The sequence below is a fragment of the Gracilinanus agilis genome, chromosome 1 (assembly GCF_016433145.1).
Source record: "Gracilinanus agilis isolate LMUSP501 chromosome 1, AgileGrace, whole genome shotgun sequence".
In the NCBI taxonomy this organism is placed as follows: domain Eukaryota; kingdom Metazoa; phylum Chordata; class Mammalia; order Didelphimorphia; family Didelphidae; genus Gracilinanus; species Gracilinanus agilis.
The window spans coordinates 707578450-707595257 of NC_058130.1; the positions used below are offsets into that span (position 1 = coordinate 707578450).

The following is a 16808-nucleotide window of genomic DNA, read 5'->3' on the forward strand; positions in this document are numbered from 1 at the left end:
TATGGGTAAATAGCAAAGAATCACCCTGCTCCTTGAGGTCAGAGCTAAGCTAGCAGAGAAGTAAAATTCTACCCCTCACAAGCCACCCAGCTCCCCCCAAAAAGTGTGTGTTTGCCAAGCTGGGTGTCCTGCTTTTATACCCACATTCTTAACTGCCCCAACTGCCCCCTCTCCTGGAGATCTGGGGGGGTACTGTGGAATTCTGTGAGGCAGTTCACCCCACTTAAGGTCATGCATGGTACATAATCCCACCTAATAAAATTCCTTAAGCAAACATTTATTCCAAGAAAAGAAGACAACAGCAAGAAAGCAATTTATTTTTTTTTAATTTACAGAACCAATGAAACATTTACAAAAATAATGTACAAAAACAATCACTTGCAAGAAAAGCAAGCAATTCCCAGTCTAACACTGTTTCATTCATCTGGGCTGAAAGGAAGACAAGGTGGGAGTGGGAGTGGGTGTGGGCGTGGGGGGCTATAGAAAGGCACACCAGGCGCCTCAAAAAGAAGGGCCATATGCTCAAAAGTCCAGAGAGAACATCACCCTCCACATTTCTGGTGACTGATAGGTCAAGAAAGTAACAAAGAAGTGAAGAAACAGGAAAAAAAACCATAGACTATTACCCTCCAAGATCTTAGAAACCAGTAGATGAATGAAGCCTCTGCTCTCGTTCCACTGAGCTGGCTGAGAGCAAAGAGAAGAGGGTGGGCAGCCCCCAGAAAAGAAAAGATGAGCCAGTTCTACAAGTAAGGAGGGCAAAGGAAACCGAGGATCAGAGGACTGAAAGTTACAACAGACCTCAGACTTTGGCAATGATAAGACCAATCTTTTCCCATAGAGCAGAAATTCAATTTTAGTTTTAAGATGGTTTTTGGTCACAAGCTAATGTCACCATAAATCCATGAGGGCAGAGGGGGTGGGAAGGTGCCACTGCCCAGAGCTCTCCCCCAGAGGGGGCCCCTTCAGCCACACTGCCAGCTGCAAGGCCTGCCGGACAACCCCCTCATATCAGAGCAACTCAGTCATCCCCCGATAAGCATCTATATTATACCTGAGCCAGACCAAAAGGGTCACCTGAGTAATGGTGAATGCCAGGGCGGAAAATCAGGCTGACCGGCCAGCATCCTGATGGTCCTCAAGGGGTCAAAGCCTGGCTGAAAAAGGTGGCTTTCTGACCTTCAGAAAAGCTCTAGGACTAGAAGAACCCATGGCAGACTTTGGTGGAAATGAGGCGTTTTGCTGCAAGCTGTTCCCACTGACCACTTGGAGGCTAAACGGTCTCCGCAGGTTTTTCTGGTGTGAGAAACCTCAAAAAGATTGATTTATTTATTTTTTAAATACGCCAAACCTCTTTACAGGCATCCTCTTCCAGGTTCTCAGATCTCAAGATCTTGAAGCAAAGGAAGATGAGAACATTCTCCAGCAGGGCACACTGCAGGATCAATCAGTTATGTATTTATTAAGCTCCCACTGCGCGCCCACGCCACCACGCTTCCCTCAAATGGCGCACAGGGCTCTTCCTAGAACTCGGGATGCGTCTTCCCCAGAGCCTGAGGTGCCAGTGGGGGGCAATCCTGGTGCCGGGTGCTCCTTTCCTGTGGCCTGGGCTCCATCCCAGATCCCTTTCTCCCTCCCTCCCCGCCGTGCCCACCCCAAGCTCCCAATAGCTGCCGGACCCTCGGGGCTTCCGGAACCCAGCTTGGTGGGTTCACAGCTCATCTCGGGCTGTGCTGTCCAGAGGGGACTGTAAAACATCCGAGTTCTTGGCCTCCTTGCTCAGCTCCTGCTGCTCCTTCATTTTCTGGGACTTTGCTCGATCCCAGTCTGTCTTCACCTTTTCATTGTTCCACACAACGGAGGTCTCCGTGTCACTGATGTAGCCATCGTCTCCCGTGTAATGGGTGGGATACACAAGGAGGGGCTCCACTGAGAAGGCCAGCAGGTCTCGCTTCTCAAAGTGTTCTTTGTAGTCAGAGCTGCAGAAAAATGTGTCCCTTTAAAGGCTGAGCCAGCACCTCCCCTGAACTGCCCCTCATCCTTCACCCACTCCTTCCCTCCCGCCTCATCTCTGGGGGTTCAGTGTATTCAGAGCTCCGGCAGCCCCCAGCCACTGCTCTCTGCCCTACATTGTGTATTAATTAGAAATCTTGTTCCCCTTGGACTCCATCTCCCAGAATTCTTTCCTTGTCCCAAAATTCCTTTTCCCTTTCGTTTACGTGCATCCTTACATTGTTTGTATATACTTCTGTATCTCCTCCCTCTAGCTCTCTCCCTCTTGACTCTAGCCTTTTAGTTTTCCTTTTTGCTTCAAGTTAATTTTAATAAACCTCATTAAATATAACACTTGAAGTATTTTGGATATTAATTTTAATTCTCACAATTGCCCATCTTCTCACCTCCCTATATCATATTTTCGTATTGTATTTTCCTCCAGCCTGATTGCCAAGGGGAAACGGAGCCCCTTCCTTCCGTCCTAAATACTCCAGATCTACAGTGGTCCCTTCCTTGATCCCTGAGATGGGAACCTTGTAAGATAGTAGCACCAGTCCCCAGAGAAGGTCAAGCCCCAGCTTGGGTAATCAAGAATCAAGTTAAATGATATACTTAAAACAAAAAAACAACCCTTATCTTCTGTTTTAAAATCAATATTATATATTGGTTCTAAGGCAGAAGAATAGTAAGGGCTAAGCATTGGGATTAAGTGACTTGCCCAGGCCAGATTTGAACCCAGGACCTCCCATTTCCCAGCCTCATTCTCTATTCACTGAGTCCTCATTTGAGCTGCCCTCAAATGATATATTCTTATCAGACCCATCCTTGTGGAAAAACTCGGGGCCAAAGAACTCCGTTACAGCCAGCCAGCCCAACCTATCCTGAGAAAACTCTGTAGTAGCAGAGAAGGTTATCCTAGGACTGGGCTCTGATTGAGATAAAATATATCCAAGCTCTCGGGGGACCCTGCCCTCTTCCCAGGCCACAGATGAGGACACAAAGCTACTGAAATAACCTTGGAAGCCAGGTTATCTCCTCCAGCAAGGGGACCCTACTTTTCCCTTCCAAGAAAGACCCAGCCCCACCTCCCCAGGGACACTCCTACCTCCTCCCCTCACCCCCAAAGAAAGAGAGAAAACAGCCAGGGAGACGCATAGCCCCGTCCTCCCAGCCTGCCACACCCCCCCAGAACACCATAGAGACGTCCAGCAAAGTCAAGTTGGCTCCACGATTCGTGCCCCTTCACGAGGGAGCCGAAAGCCAAGAATAAGGACCGTTACAGCCACTCCTGCCCCCCACACTTACACGGGGTGTTTATCAAACATCACCGGCAGGAACTCGTCCACCGGCAGCATCTTGGAGAGAGGCTGGGCAGCCAGCAGCTTCTGCGCTCCCTGGAGGGAGATGACGTAGGCCAGGGTCCAGTAGGAATAGTCGGCTTCTACCAGGTTCCGAACATGTGGTACCGCCTTCTCGGGGTGCTCCACTTGCATCCGCTTCCTGCCCACGTAGCTGGAGAGAGACAAGCGGCCCCATCCCAGAGCCGGGAAAGCATTTAAGTCTCTGGCAGGAACCCAGAAACCCGAAACTGTTCAGAGTGAGCTCCCGTCGGAAACATGAAGCGGTCATCGCCCCAGGAAGGGACCCTCTTGGGCCTCTGGAGAGCAGAGGTGTGAACCTGCCTGAATCACTGAAACCCAATCCTGGGAGCGGAATTCTGCGGAGAGAGAGGATCAGCTCCTTCCCCTGGCACAGCTCCCGGTCCTCCCGCTTCTCATCCTTCTTTTAAGAGGATTAGGGGGGCAGCTGGGTGGCTCAGTGGATGGAGAGCCAGGCCCAGAGATGGGAGGTCCTAGGTTCAAATCTGGCCTCAGACACTTCCTAGCTGTGTGATCCTAGGCAAGTCCCTTGACCCCCATTGCCTAGTCCTTACCATTTTTCTACCTTAGAACCACACAGTATTGATTCTAAGACAGAAGGTAAGGGTTTAAAAAAAAAAAAAAAAAAAAAAAGAGGATTAGGACGTTCCAGATTCCTTCCAACTCAGAGGTTTTACAAAGTATGGGAGTCTGTTCCCTTTGGGATGCAACAGTTCAACAAAAACAGGCAACACAGTAACTGTATCTGACAGCCACATTCTGCTGCCTTCCAAGAAGACAAGTCTGTGTCATTATCTGCTCCAAGCTTGGTTCCATTTTGTTATTTATGACGGGCAGTATGTTATCCTGGAGAGAGAGCAAGAGAGCTGGTCTTGGAGTTAGGAAGACCTGAATTCAAATCCTGCCTCTGACAGGAGACAGATTGTGTGCCTGAGACGATGTCCTTTTAATATCTCAGTATCCCATGAATCATGTAACCATGGAAAAAACACTCTAAATTAATTAATCAATTAATTTTGGGGAGCTTAAAATTAAAGAATATATCTCAGTATCCCAGACACCTTTCTGAGACTTCAAGTCACAAAGCAATTGCCAATCTGACTTCGGAAAGGGAGTTTCTTCCATCTAGAAAATTGTAGATTTTTACATTATCATATATATTATATAAATAATTATAACAACAACAATAGGTATATGCTTTACACACATTAACACACGTAAGTCTCACAAGAACTCAGTGGTACTACAGCGACTATTAACCCCATTTTATAGCTGAGGAAACTGAGGGTTCAAGATCTGAAATTAAATCTTCCTGACTCAAAAATCAGTGCTCTGGTTCACCATGGCAGGCTGCCTTCTGGGCTGAACTGCTTCTCCTAAGATAACATTTTCAAATAATTTTGATCCAGTTTATACTGGATCTTATTCATAAATCTGGCCTAGAGCCCAGAACACCAGACTCGGGAGTCAGGACTGGCACATCAGGATATGATCTCCCACTTACCTGGGTTTTCTAGATACCTCAAGATTTACCCCCATACATAGGTCTTCTTCTTTGTAAAAGAACATGGCTTTGCTTTTTAGGATTTTACAAGTGCTCTAAGCACTCTCCTTTCTCACGCTGAGAGAAATAAATGAGACCATCTTGCTTGGTACAGAATATATATATGCATATGTACATTTATGCACAGCTATATTAATAATACTTATTAGCATCTGCATGTGTGACCCTGGGCAAGTTAATAGTTTCTGTTTGCCTCAGATTTTTTTATCTGTAAAATGGGGATAATAATAGCCCTTACCTCCAAGGATTGTTGTGAAGATCAAACACAGTAATAATTATAAAATGCTTAGTTTAGCATAATGCCCAACACACAGTGAAAAGTTAGCCATTATTATCCATTTATTATCCATTTATTATCCATAGCTTTAAGCTCATTAAGGAGAGGGACTATCTTTTACCTCTTTTTGTACCCCCAGCACTCAATATAGCATCTGGTACATAGTAAGCATTAAATAAATGTTAGTTATAATGATTATAATTAGAATATCAAAGCAGGGAAAGAAGCCATAAGCACCTCCATAAAATCCTTGGATTTCTCACTCTGAGAAAACAACCCAAGACCATTCTCCTGGCACTAACCAGGCTATTCAAGAGTAAGAACTCCCAAGGAAGGTGTATAACGACATGAATTGGCTGGTGTTCCCCAAGCATTCATTGTTCCTTTCTTTTTCCTTTACCTCTAAAGCCAGCAAAGAAGGTCTCCTCCTCTTTTCCAATAAAATCTTCCTAAGTAAGCTCTTTCTGGGATCACACAGTCCCAGAGCATGTACCTGCCACCTTAGATTAGACCCTCCAATCTCTCCTATTAGCTAATCGAGTAAATCAGAGAATGTTCCAATCTTATATGTGCTCGAAGACCCCAGAGTATTGAGCTGGAAGCAGAAGGGGCTGAAAATACCCTCCTTTTGCCTGTCACCATCCTGGAATGTGAAAAAGGAGAGAGCATGTCTGTGCATCAGAGACAAAATTTTTCCCATGTAACAAGAGAAGCTAGAGAGACATCTTTAGCATTACTGCCCTGTAACTCCAATTTGAATGTCTATTTAGGGAACTACAGCATCTCTGGCCCTTCTAAGGTCTTGGATGGCTGGATAGAATATCTTTTATTTTATTTTATTTTATTTTTTAAACTCTTAACTTCTGTGTATTAGCTCATAGGTAGAAGAGTGGTAAGGGTGGACAATAGGGGTCAAGTGACTTGCCCAGGGTCACACAGCTGGGAAGTGTCTGAGGCTGGATTTGAACCTAGGACCACCCGTCTCTAGGCCTGTAGAATATCTTAATAAATCTGTTAGTCTTTTGTCTTTTCTTTTTACCTCTCTAGTGCAAATGTGGAGTGACCTTGTTTGGAGAAGGCTTAGCTGCCAAACTCAGGACCTCATACAGAGCACTCTCGGTGGCAATGAGTGACCTTCATTTAAAGTACCAACGCTCAAAAGTCCTGTGATTTTGTTCCTGTATTTACATCCTTCATGGATGCAGATCACAGCCTTTAAGGTAAGCTAGAGCCATCAAAAAGGTATTGTCAATTCTGAGGGACTTATGAGAAAGAACACTGTCCACATCCAAAGAAAGAACCGTGGGAGTAGAAATGCAGAAGAAAAACATTCGCTTGATCACGTGGTTCAATGTGGATATGATTGGGGATGTAGACTCTAAATGATCACTCTATTGCAAATATCAACAATATGGAAATAGATTTTGAACAATGATACATGTAAAGCCCAGGGGAATCATGTAACCATGGAAAAATATCCTAATTTAATTAAATAAATAAAAATATTTTGGAATAAAAAATAAAGTCTTGTAATATAAATACAAAAAAAGGTATTGTCATCCAATCCTTTACCCACTTTTTCAACAAGCATTTCTTTTTTTAACCCTTACCTTCTGTCTTAAAATCAATACTAAGTACCAGTTCCAAGACAGAAGAGTGGTAGGGGCTAGGCAACTGGGGTAAATTGACTTGTCCAGGGTTACCCAGCTAGGAAGTATGTAAGTCCAGATTTGAACCCAGGACCTGCTATCTCCAGGCCCATTGCTCTATCCACTGAGCCACTTTCTTAAATGTCTGTTGTATGCAGGATACTGGATGAGGTATTAGGAAAGAGTCAAAGTTTACAATAAGGCCCAGTCCTTGCCCTCATAGAGCTTAAATAACAGCAGAGGGATTAAACAACCATAGATGTTTATATTACACTTAATAATTGTCTATGTTTTCAACAGAATCTTAGAATCTGAGAGTTGGAAGGGCCCTCTAGTCCAATCCATACACAAGGGAAATATACCTTCCATATATATTTGAATAGTATTTCCAGCCAATGTTTAAATACCTCCAAGGAGAAGTAACCCTCCAAGGGTTTCAAGGCAGCCCTCTGCTCTTTAGGAAGTTTTGCTTGCCATGATATCTAAATTTGCCACTTTGGAATGGAAGGTATTCCATCCATTATTCCTGGTTCAGCTCCCTGGGGCCTGACAGAATCAATCTAATTCCTAGTGTGACTAGGGTAGAGGATGGAGGGATTGTCACCTACTTAATCCTGGAAGCTACACCTCTCTAAAGGTGGTTCAATCTTGCTTTAGCTTTAGCTGGAATTCCACTAAGACAAAGTGATATCTACCCATGTCTCCATTGATCCTATACTTGTGAAACTGATTTTTTGGACCAAAGCATAAGACTTTACATCCTTATTGATTTTAATTTTAGTCCAAAGCTAGGCTAGCAAGACCTTTTTTGGAACATCCAATGTGTTAGCTATTCCAAATCTCATGTCACCTTAAAATTGGACGAATATGCCATTCATACTTTTATCCAAGTCATTAATTAAAATAGTCAAGCATAACTCCTCAGAGGCCTTGTTGCCAAGTGGATAATTAAGTATAAATAACCATCTTTCTTAACATGACTATCCAATTGGTTCTGAATCCACTTAATTGTATTACTATCTCATCTACATAACTCTGTCTTCTCCATAAGAATAGTATGAGTATCAAATATTTTATTAAAATCTAGATCAACTATATCTATAGCATCTTCCTCATCTATGAGTTTGGTAACTTCCATAAAAAGGAAGTAAGGTCATTCCATCATAGCCCGTCTTTGAGAAAGTCATCATGCCTGCTCTTTATAATCACAGATTCTCTTTCTAGATAGTCACCAATTATGATCCTTTCTAGAATTTTTCTAGGAGCTGGCACCAAGATCACTGGCCTTTATTCTCTTCCCTTTTTTGAGGCATGCAAAGTGACGTATGAGGTCCAAAGGGTACGGTCAATACCAATCAGATGGATCAGGAAATGGATGCAAGGGATGGCATGAATAAGAGTTGCATGTCAAAATATAAATAAGAATTTAGCAGGGAAAGAAGGGGGGCAAGGGCATTGCAAAAATAGGGCAAGGAAGAAAGGGATGAATAAGAAAGATATTATGGAGCTGACTTGGTAAGTGACTGCATGGAAAAAGTAAGGGACAGCAAAGAGTCAAATGTAACTCCAAGGTTACAAACATGGGAAGACAGGGGTAAATGACAGGCCATGAATAGAAATACCAAAGTCAGAAGGAAAAACAAATTTAGGAGAAATACAAGGAATTCAGTTTGGCATATGTTGAGCTTGAGATGCCAATAGGTTGCAAAATTTTTTAACAATTAACAGAATATAAAAGTGCTGAAAATTAGGTAATAGTCATTATCACACAATGCTAAGAGATTAAGTCTCCAAAAAAAGATTTAAAAAAATACAATATGATACTGGTTTAAGGACTGAATATTCTGGTTGAACTAGAAGAGGGTAAAAAAAGACAAACAGAAGGATTAAAAAAGGTTGAAAAGTATTTGAATTGTATTTAGTTTTGTTAAGCTTGATTTAGTGAAAGAAACAATCATAACTTATGCCTACAGAATACAGTTCACATTCCCATAACAATTGTAGCTACAAACATAGACAATAAGTCAAATCTAACCATTGTCACATAAAACAGAAAGAGACTGAATTCTCCATGAAGAACTGGAAACTTCAGGAATAACTGAACAAGTGAACAAGTGATGGTATATGAACTGATAGAATATTATTATGACATAAGAAATAATTGAAGGGACGTTTTTAGGGAAACCTAGGAAGATATATATGAGCTGATTCAGTGAAGTGGAGAGAACCAGGAGAACGATTTGTATAAGTATTAAGTTTATGAGATAAACAATATTAAAAGACTTAAAAAGCTAAACAATGGAGTAACCAACCATGATACTATAGGTGAAGGACTCAAGATGTAGACTGTGTGTGTGTACTCTGCACATATAATTTATATATATATATGTGTGTGTGCATATAAAATAATATATACACATATGTGCTTATATATATGTATATATATGTAGATACATAAATGAATACACATTTGAACATTGCCAAGTGGGAATTTGTTCTGCTTAAGTTTGCATATTTGTTATAGGGTTTTGCTTTTTTTTTTTTCCCAGTGAAAGAAAGGTGGGAGAGAAAAATAAATGCTTATTAAGTGAAAAAAAATATTAAGAGGCAGAGATATAATGAGGGTGAGTAGTCTGAAACATGATACCCTTGATAATAGTATAGACAAGTAGCATAAAAGAAATTGTGGAGGATATGTAAAACTGATAAAAAAAAAAAAAAGAGAGAGAGAGAGAGAGATCCCAGAACTGGGCATATATCCCCAGAGAAGTAAAAGACATAAACAAAGGATTGATATATACAAAAATATTCATAGCATCACTTTTGTGCTAACAAAAAGATGAAAACAAAATGAGTGCCCAACAATTGAAAAAACAATATCAAGAATGTAATAGTGTGGTAAGAAATGGTAAATATGAAGGATACAGAAAAATATAGGAAGATTTGCAAGAAGTGATATAGGGTAAAATATGCAGAACCAAAAGAACAAAATATTCAATGACTATTAACTGTAAATGAAAAGATCAACCTGAAGAAACCAAAATCAAAGAAAAACCAGTGATAGCACTAGAGTAGATAATGAAATATACCTTCCCCGAACCTCACCCCAGCAGAGAAGCCAGATTACTAGGATAGAATATTGTATATATTACATCAGATATAGTCTATGTATTACACATTTTACTTAATTACTTTTCTTTATCACAGGGAAGGTTTAGTAGACAGTGGGAAAAGAGTTGAAATTTTTGTGATGCCTCTAGACATACTACTCCAATGATGGCACTGTCAAAATGAAAGACCCTATCTATACACACCAAAATATTTATAGTAGATCTCTTTGTGGAAGGAACTGGAAACAAAGCAAATGCCCATCAATTGGAATTGGCTAAAAGGGTTGTGGAATGGAATATAATGGAATATTACTATACTATGACAAATTATGAATATGATGAATACAAAGGAATTTGGAAAGACATATGGAATGATGAAAAAAGAAGTAAGCAAAATCACCAAAACAACATATATAATCTCTGCAATAAGGTAAATGGAAAGAACAAACCAAATGTTGTAGGATTAGAGTATCCAAGCTTGGGACCAATAAAAGGGGTAGTAGAAGACTCCTCCCTCCACTTCCTTGAAGAGGTATAAGACCATAGATGGGGAACTTTGCACATAACGATGGACTTTTTCAATATATAGGTTAGTTTGGGAGAACTTTTTTCTTCATTATTATAAGGGATGGCTTTCTTTCTAGGAGGAGATAGACAAAGTGATACATTGGGAAATGTAGGCAAGGTAAAATTTAAAAAGTTTCAATAAAAATTATTTTTAAATTTGAAAAAATTATCAAGATATAAAAACAAAAGACACAAAAATATTTCTTTGAAAAGACCAAAAATGAGGTAGGTCTAGATAAGAGATAATATATGGACAGACCAGCCATTGGCATCTCCAAGATACAGAAGGAACTAGAGGAAAATCTCCACCATGTTTAATAGAGAATTCAGGGAGCGTTCATGAAAAGTATAATTTTTTTGGTCATTTTGTAAACTCAGTCAAAATTACAAAGCATGAGAAGTTGTAGAAGGTTATAATCTCTATCAGTGAAGGAAGTATCCATATCAAGAAGATCAAGGATGAACCCAAGTGTATACACACACACACACACAGCCCTCAAATTAATTTTTAGACTTCTTATAATATAAAATAAAATGTCAGTGGGTTACTTTATAGAAATGGACAAGGCAGAAAATAAATTTATGCAGAAAAATAAATGGATGAGAATATAAATTGGAACAATGAAAAAAAGTTGATAATGGATGACTTCAAAATATATAATACCACAAAGAAATAATTACTCCGTGAAAACTATAGGAAATGGGAGAGGGGTAGTTGAATGGAACAGAGAAAAGATTGAATAAAGCTAATTATCCAATGGATATTTTTAAAATATCCAAGAATACTAAACACTAGGGAAAGGAATCATTATTCAATAAAAATTGTTGGCAAAATTAGACTATAGACTAGTGAAACATGAATGTGGCTCCACACATCACATCATACACTAAAGTAAATTCCAAATAAATCATGCGTAAATTTTTTTTAATCATTAAAAGTTTAGTAAACTTTTTTTACTTTTCTGTTTCTATAACATTCTTTGTTGTAAAAGGTGGTTTTCTTATAATAGAAAGGGAAAGGATACAGGGAGAAATTTAAGTGATAACAAAACAAAATATATCCATAAATTTTTTTAAAGTTGAAGTAATAGTAAAAACCAGTACTAAATTAGAAAAAAAAGATAAAGATGAGAAGATAACATTAAATGCAATTAGAGTAACTCTTAACCCAAGATTTTTAAACATGTCAATTTGAATGGGAAATGTACCAAAGTAAAGATGAAGACTCTATTGCTATTTGAGATACATTAAAAACGATGTAAAGCAATCCCCACAACAAGGAGGCTAAAAGAATTCAGATACTTCAGCCAACAGATATACTTGATTTCCCTGCCAAGCAGAGAGATAGAGTAGACAAGAGCAGACAAGGATACGACCAGCCCAGTGCACAAACTTATTCACAAAACACCATGGAAGAGCATGATTATGAGTTCAAAACAACTGCAAAAAGTACCTGAGGGAAAGTTGAGCCTACAGCAAATTTGGCATGAAATCAAGTGAAATCACAACACCCTACCGACATTTATAAATGGAAATAGAGGGAGAATAACAAATAGATGGGGAGATCTACCAGTATCTCTATAGTGATCTATTCACCTTTGTAATTAAAAGTATAACCAACACATTTAGACTTCACCACCTCAGTACACCACTGATGTATGGAAATGACAATGGCACCTACAGTGATGAAGTCTGAAAAAAAGACTGGGACCAGACCAAATGCTGGATATGACACGATTTTTACAAATGCTAGAGGAATCATTTTTTAAAGATTTCTTAAAGAGGAAAAGTTCTAAAAGAATGGTGGCGCTATAGATAGTACTAATATCAAAAGAAGGAAATAAGAAGGGATCAACAACTACCAAATATTTTGTCTACTTTCTTATGAGAATAGAATAAATATATATCCATGGCATAACTGATAGAAACATGAGAAGGAAATGGATAGCTTCCCTAATTATTTTCTAAACATGTAAAGATCTATATATGTAATTTCTCTTTATATATAAAGATCACACCTTTACAGTCATATGACTTACAGGTATAGGGAATATAGTATTATACTCTATTTATTGTTTATTAATTTTTTAAAAGCATTTTAATTTGAGCAAACTGTGGCCTTAAAGGCTCTCCTTTTACAAGATGTCTCCCTTGCATCTGTTACAATATTTTATGAGATATTCTCTTTTCTCTATGAAAAATGAGACCATAGAGATAACTTGTCCAGGGACCTAAGTATCAACATCAACTAAAACATAAAGTAGGGAGACTAAAGGTGTTCACCTGTGTCACAGAGGATGTCCTGTGCAAAGCCCAAGTAGAAGAGGGATTCCTTATTGACAGAGAAGCTCTCCCGATGCTCCTGTTTGTGGATGATATCATGATGAATTCATCGAGCCCTGGAACACTCCAGTGCCTCCTCAACGAGATCCACAGCCACTCAAAAAAGGATTAGTCTAGCAATCCACACTATGAAAACAAAGTGGATGAAGAATGCATACTGTCCAGTGGAGGTAGTTCATCAGTCCATATATCTTGAGCATATACTGCAGATGAACAGAGATGGGTCCAGAAATGAATTGTAGACGATTGAGTGGCATTGCATTTGAGAAGTCACTCAGCTCTTTTAATACCAGGGTTCTCTTTATTATAGTGATATGGCTAGGAATATATAAATCACAACCACAGGTGATCAAAAGAGCTATGAAATGGTGAATATAAATGGTGAAACATGGGTGAATATAAATGGCATGTTACCAATAATGACCAATTTAGAAGAAGTGGCATTAAGAGACAGCATCAAGAACATACATGACTCCAAAAGGAAACAGGTGCAAGAGAAAGGGATGACAGATGGACAGGGCATAAATGGAAAAAGAGAAATAGGCTAGCCACCTAGTCAGAATGAAGATGAGCTACTTGAATGTTTCAGTGGTACCCATGAAAGAAAATAATCAAAGAAAAGCCTCTAGCAGCATGAGCTGGACCCTCAGGAGGATCTGCTGAAAAACAACAACATCTGAGGTGAGAAGGTATAGGTGGATTAGGAGATGGACTGGTAATAAGGTCAGAAGTCCACTTAAGTACTAAAATAATGAAAGACTTAAAGAAGGAAAAAAGTCACGTGGGAAAACAAAGCAGAACCAGAAAGAGCATGGATAAAGGACAAAATAAACTTATTATGAATATAGATGTGAAAACAAAGTTGGGAAGGAGACTCATATGGGAATACATTGTTCCTGTCCTCGTCTAAAATGCACATTTATTGTAGTGTTTTTTGTTTTTTAAGTTTCTGTTTGTTTTTGTTAGGAGTGCTGCTGAATTACTGGATTCCATGTGAAGATGTAGGAGCCTCCCCTCTGTACATGACCCTATGGCTGCCCACCAAAGCGTCTTCCTAGCTGTTTCTTGGGTTCTTATCCATGTCCTATATTCCCCAAGTGGCTGGATAACATAAACCCTAAAGTCAGCTCTTTGCAACATCTACCCATTGTTCCTAACTCCGTCCTCTAGGGTCAGACAGAAGAAGTCTAGTCCCAACCTTCCCATGTGTGTAATTGGAAATCTTGTACCTTTGAACTACATTACCCAAGAGCCCACTGACTTCCTGTCATTACATGCTGACATAGATAGGAGATAAATTTGGTGGATTTCCATGGCTAGGTCTCTTCTCTTCCTATGAGGGCAGCTGGGAATGCGGGACTTTTGAGCAGATAAATTAGCCAAGGGCATGTGTTTTTATTTTGTTACCTTTTTATTCCTTTACTTCTAGTGATTATTAATCAATCTTTTAAAATATAATATTTGAAGTTATTGTATATTAATTTTAATTTTTACACATGGCAAACAGCCTTTCAAATACTTAAAGAGGGCTATACTATCACCCACTGCCCCATCCCCTCATTTCTTCTCTTCTTAAAGCTCAATATACCCAGCGTCCTCTGCTAATCCATACATGACAAACTCAAGACCCTTCACTATCTTGGGGTCCAGCCCTGAATACCTTATTTCAGCCATAGTCCGAAGAGGGCAGAATACAGAAGGATGAATTGCTCCTTATTCCTGGCAGTCTTTCCTCTCTCAATGCAGACCAAGCTCACCTTAGCTTTTTTTTGGGCTATTGAACTATACTGATGACTCAAACAGGGTCCACTAACATCCCAAGATCTTTTTCAGAAAAACTTCTGCCTAACTGTGCCTCTCCAGCATTGTCTTTGGGAGATTGATCTCTTGAACCCAAATTGCAGAATACTTGGATTTCAAAAAGTTTTGTTGTTCAGAGGATTCCTTCGAGTGAGAGGGAGACTGGATGAAATGAGGCACTGCCATCAAAGGGGAAGTGCATAGGCTTGAAAGGCTCTGCTACACACTTTCTGAGTAACCCTAGCCTAGTAGACAGAGCTGGACCTGGAATCGAGAAGACCTGAGTTCAAATCCAGCTTCAGATGCATTAGTTGTGTGACTCTAGGCAAGACAGTTATCATCTTCTTATCTCCATTTTAAAGTTTCCTCAACTATAAAATGGGGACAATGGCTTCTCAAGCTTGTTGTGAGGATCAAATGAGATAATATCTGGAAGGTGCTTAGCAAGCACAGTGCCTGGCACATAGTAGCGCTATATAAATACTTGTTCCTCTCCCTTTCTCCTTCCCCTTTCCCATCCTGGCAATGCAATCTCTTTGGGGCTTCAGTTTCCTCAACAGTAAAATGATGGAGTTTGGATGAGATAACCTCTCGGGTGCCTTTCAGTTTTAAGTCTGAAATACTACGGAGTTGATGACTACCTCAAAGGGCCTTCCTAGCTCAAAAAGTCTATGACTTGGGGGCAGCTGAAGTGGCTCAGTGGATAGAGAGCCAGGCCTAGAGATGGAAGGTCCTGGGTTCAGATCTGGCCTCAGACGCTTCCTAGCTGTGTGACCCTGGGCAAGTCACTTAACCCCCACTGCCAAGCCCTCATCACTCTTCTGCCTTGGAACCACTACATCATATTGATTCTAAGGCAGAAGGTGAGGCTTTAAAACAAAAACTCCAATAAATAAATAAATAAATAAATGAATTTAAATAAACATAAAAAAATCTATGACTTTATAACTCAGACACATAAAGACGAGTTTCCAAGTTTAGGGGACAGTTCCTGGACCTGGACTGCCATCATCCTAAGCAGAGAGAGGGAACCTGCTCCTCCCCTGAAGTCCAGAGGAGAGGAGCCCAGAGTATCTCCTCTGGGTCGTTCTTCCTTGCAGAAGAACCCAGAACCCTGTCCATGCAAGCTCGTGATGCCCAATCACGGGGTCTTCCTACAAGAAGATGAGTGAGTAGCCGATCTGCTCTCCTGAGCGTGTCCGCCACGAGAGAGGCCTGGGTTGGGAGGCTGAAAGCTCCAGACCCTGAGCTTCATCCCCCCGTGGGCTCCAGCCCTGGTACTCACATCAAGTCCCACTCCAGACCTTCTTCCTCGATGTCATACATCAGATTCATCAGGCGCCTTTTGAAGAAAATCTCAAAGCGGAGGTCGTCCTCAAACACAAGAGATTTCTCCAGGCCTCGCTCCACAACCTGACAATGAAACCAGGTGGCCTACATGAGGAGGGAGAACTGGAAGCCTTCATCCCCCAGTGGCCCGGGCCTGGAGAACCTCAGAGCCTTTTGGTGGTCGCCACCATGAAGCTGCTGTTCTCCAAGCTGCTTCCCCCGCTCCGCCTGCTCACTCCGCATGCAGCAGAAATGCTCAGATTGGGAGATAAAGGATGGGGCACACACATCCATGCACATGCCTAAGCTCTCCAGGACAGACTTAAGCTACAGACAGACACAGAGAGGTACAGTCACACACAAGCTTTGCTATCTGTCTGGCAAACAGAAATAGAGCTGGCCACAGATACGTATGATTCCTGTCTCTTTCTCGTGTCCTCTCTATCCAATGGAATGCCCTCACCCCAGAGTCTGATGGTCCACGAGGCAGCTGAGGTTCTGAGAGATCTAATTAGCTGTCTCGTCTCCCCCCGAGTCCCCAAAGAGAAGGTAGAGTCATTCCTACTAACCCAGGATGCCCTTAACCTCCACTTAACTTATTCTAGACACCATTCTAATGATCCTCCTCCTATTCCTTCTCTGCTGCTGACCCTCTTCTCTTCTGTCCCCCAATGCCAGCGGTCAATCGTTTCTCAGGAGCCTAACTGATCAATCCCACCAGGGAGAAAAGCAGTCAGCCAAGAGCCTCAGCTTGGAGAGAAGCTCCAGCCCTGGCCTGGACCCAGGCAACACCAC

The 16808-nt window shown here is 40.8% G+C and overlaps 1 protein-coding gene across 1 annotated transcript in view; it reads right to left on the bottom strand.

Annotated features, from left to right (window-relative positions):
- Positions 1 to 508: 508 nt before the first annotated feature.
- The window catches only part of COLGALT1 (collagen beta(1-O)galactosyltransferase 1), a 33568-nt gene continuing 17268 nt past the window's right edge, over positions 509 to 16808 (bottom strand). The window contains exons 10-12 of the mRNA XM_044669738.1: positions 15970 to 16097; positions 3301 to 3507; positions 509 to 1979 (exon numbers count right to left, since the gene is read on the bottom strand). Coding sequence (XP_044525673.1) covers positions 1712 to 1979; positions 3301 to 3507; positions 15970 to 16097 — 603 coding nt within the window. The 3' untranslated portion in view covers positions 509 to 1711. The remainder of the gene's footprint in view (positions 1980 to 3300; positions 3508 to 15969; positions 16098 to 16808) is intronic.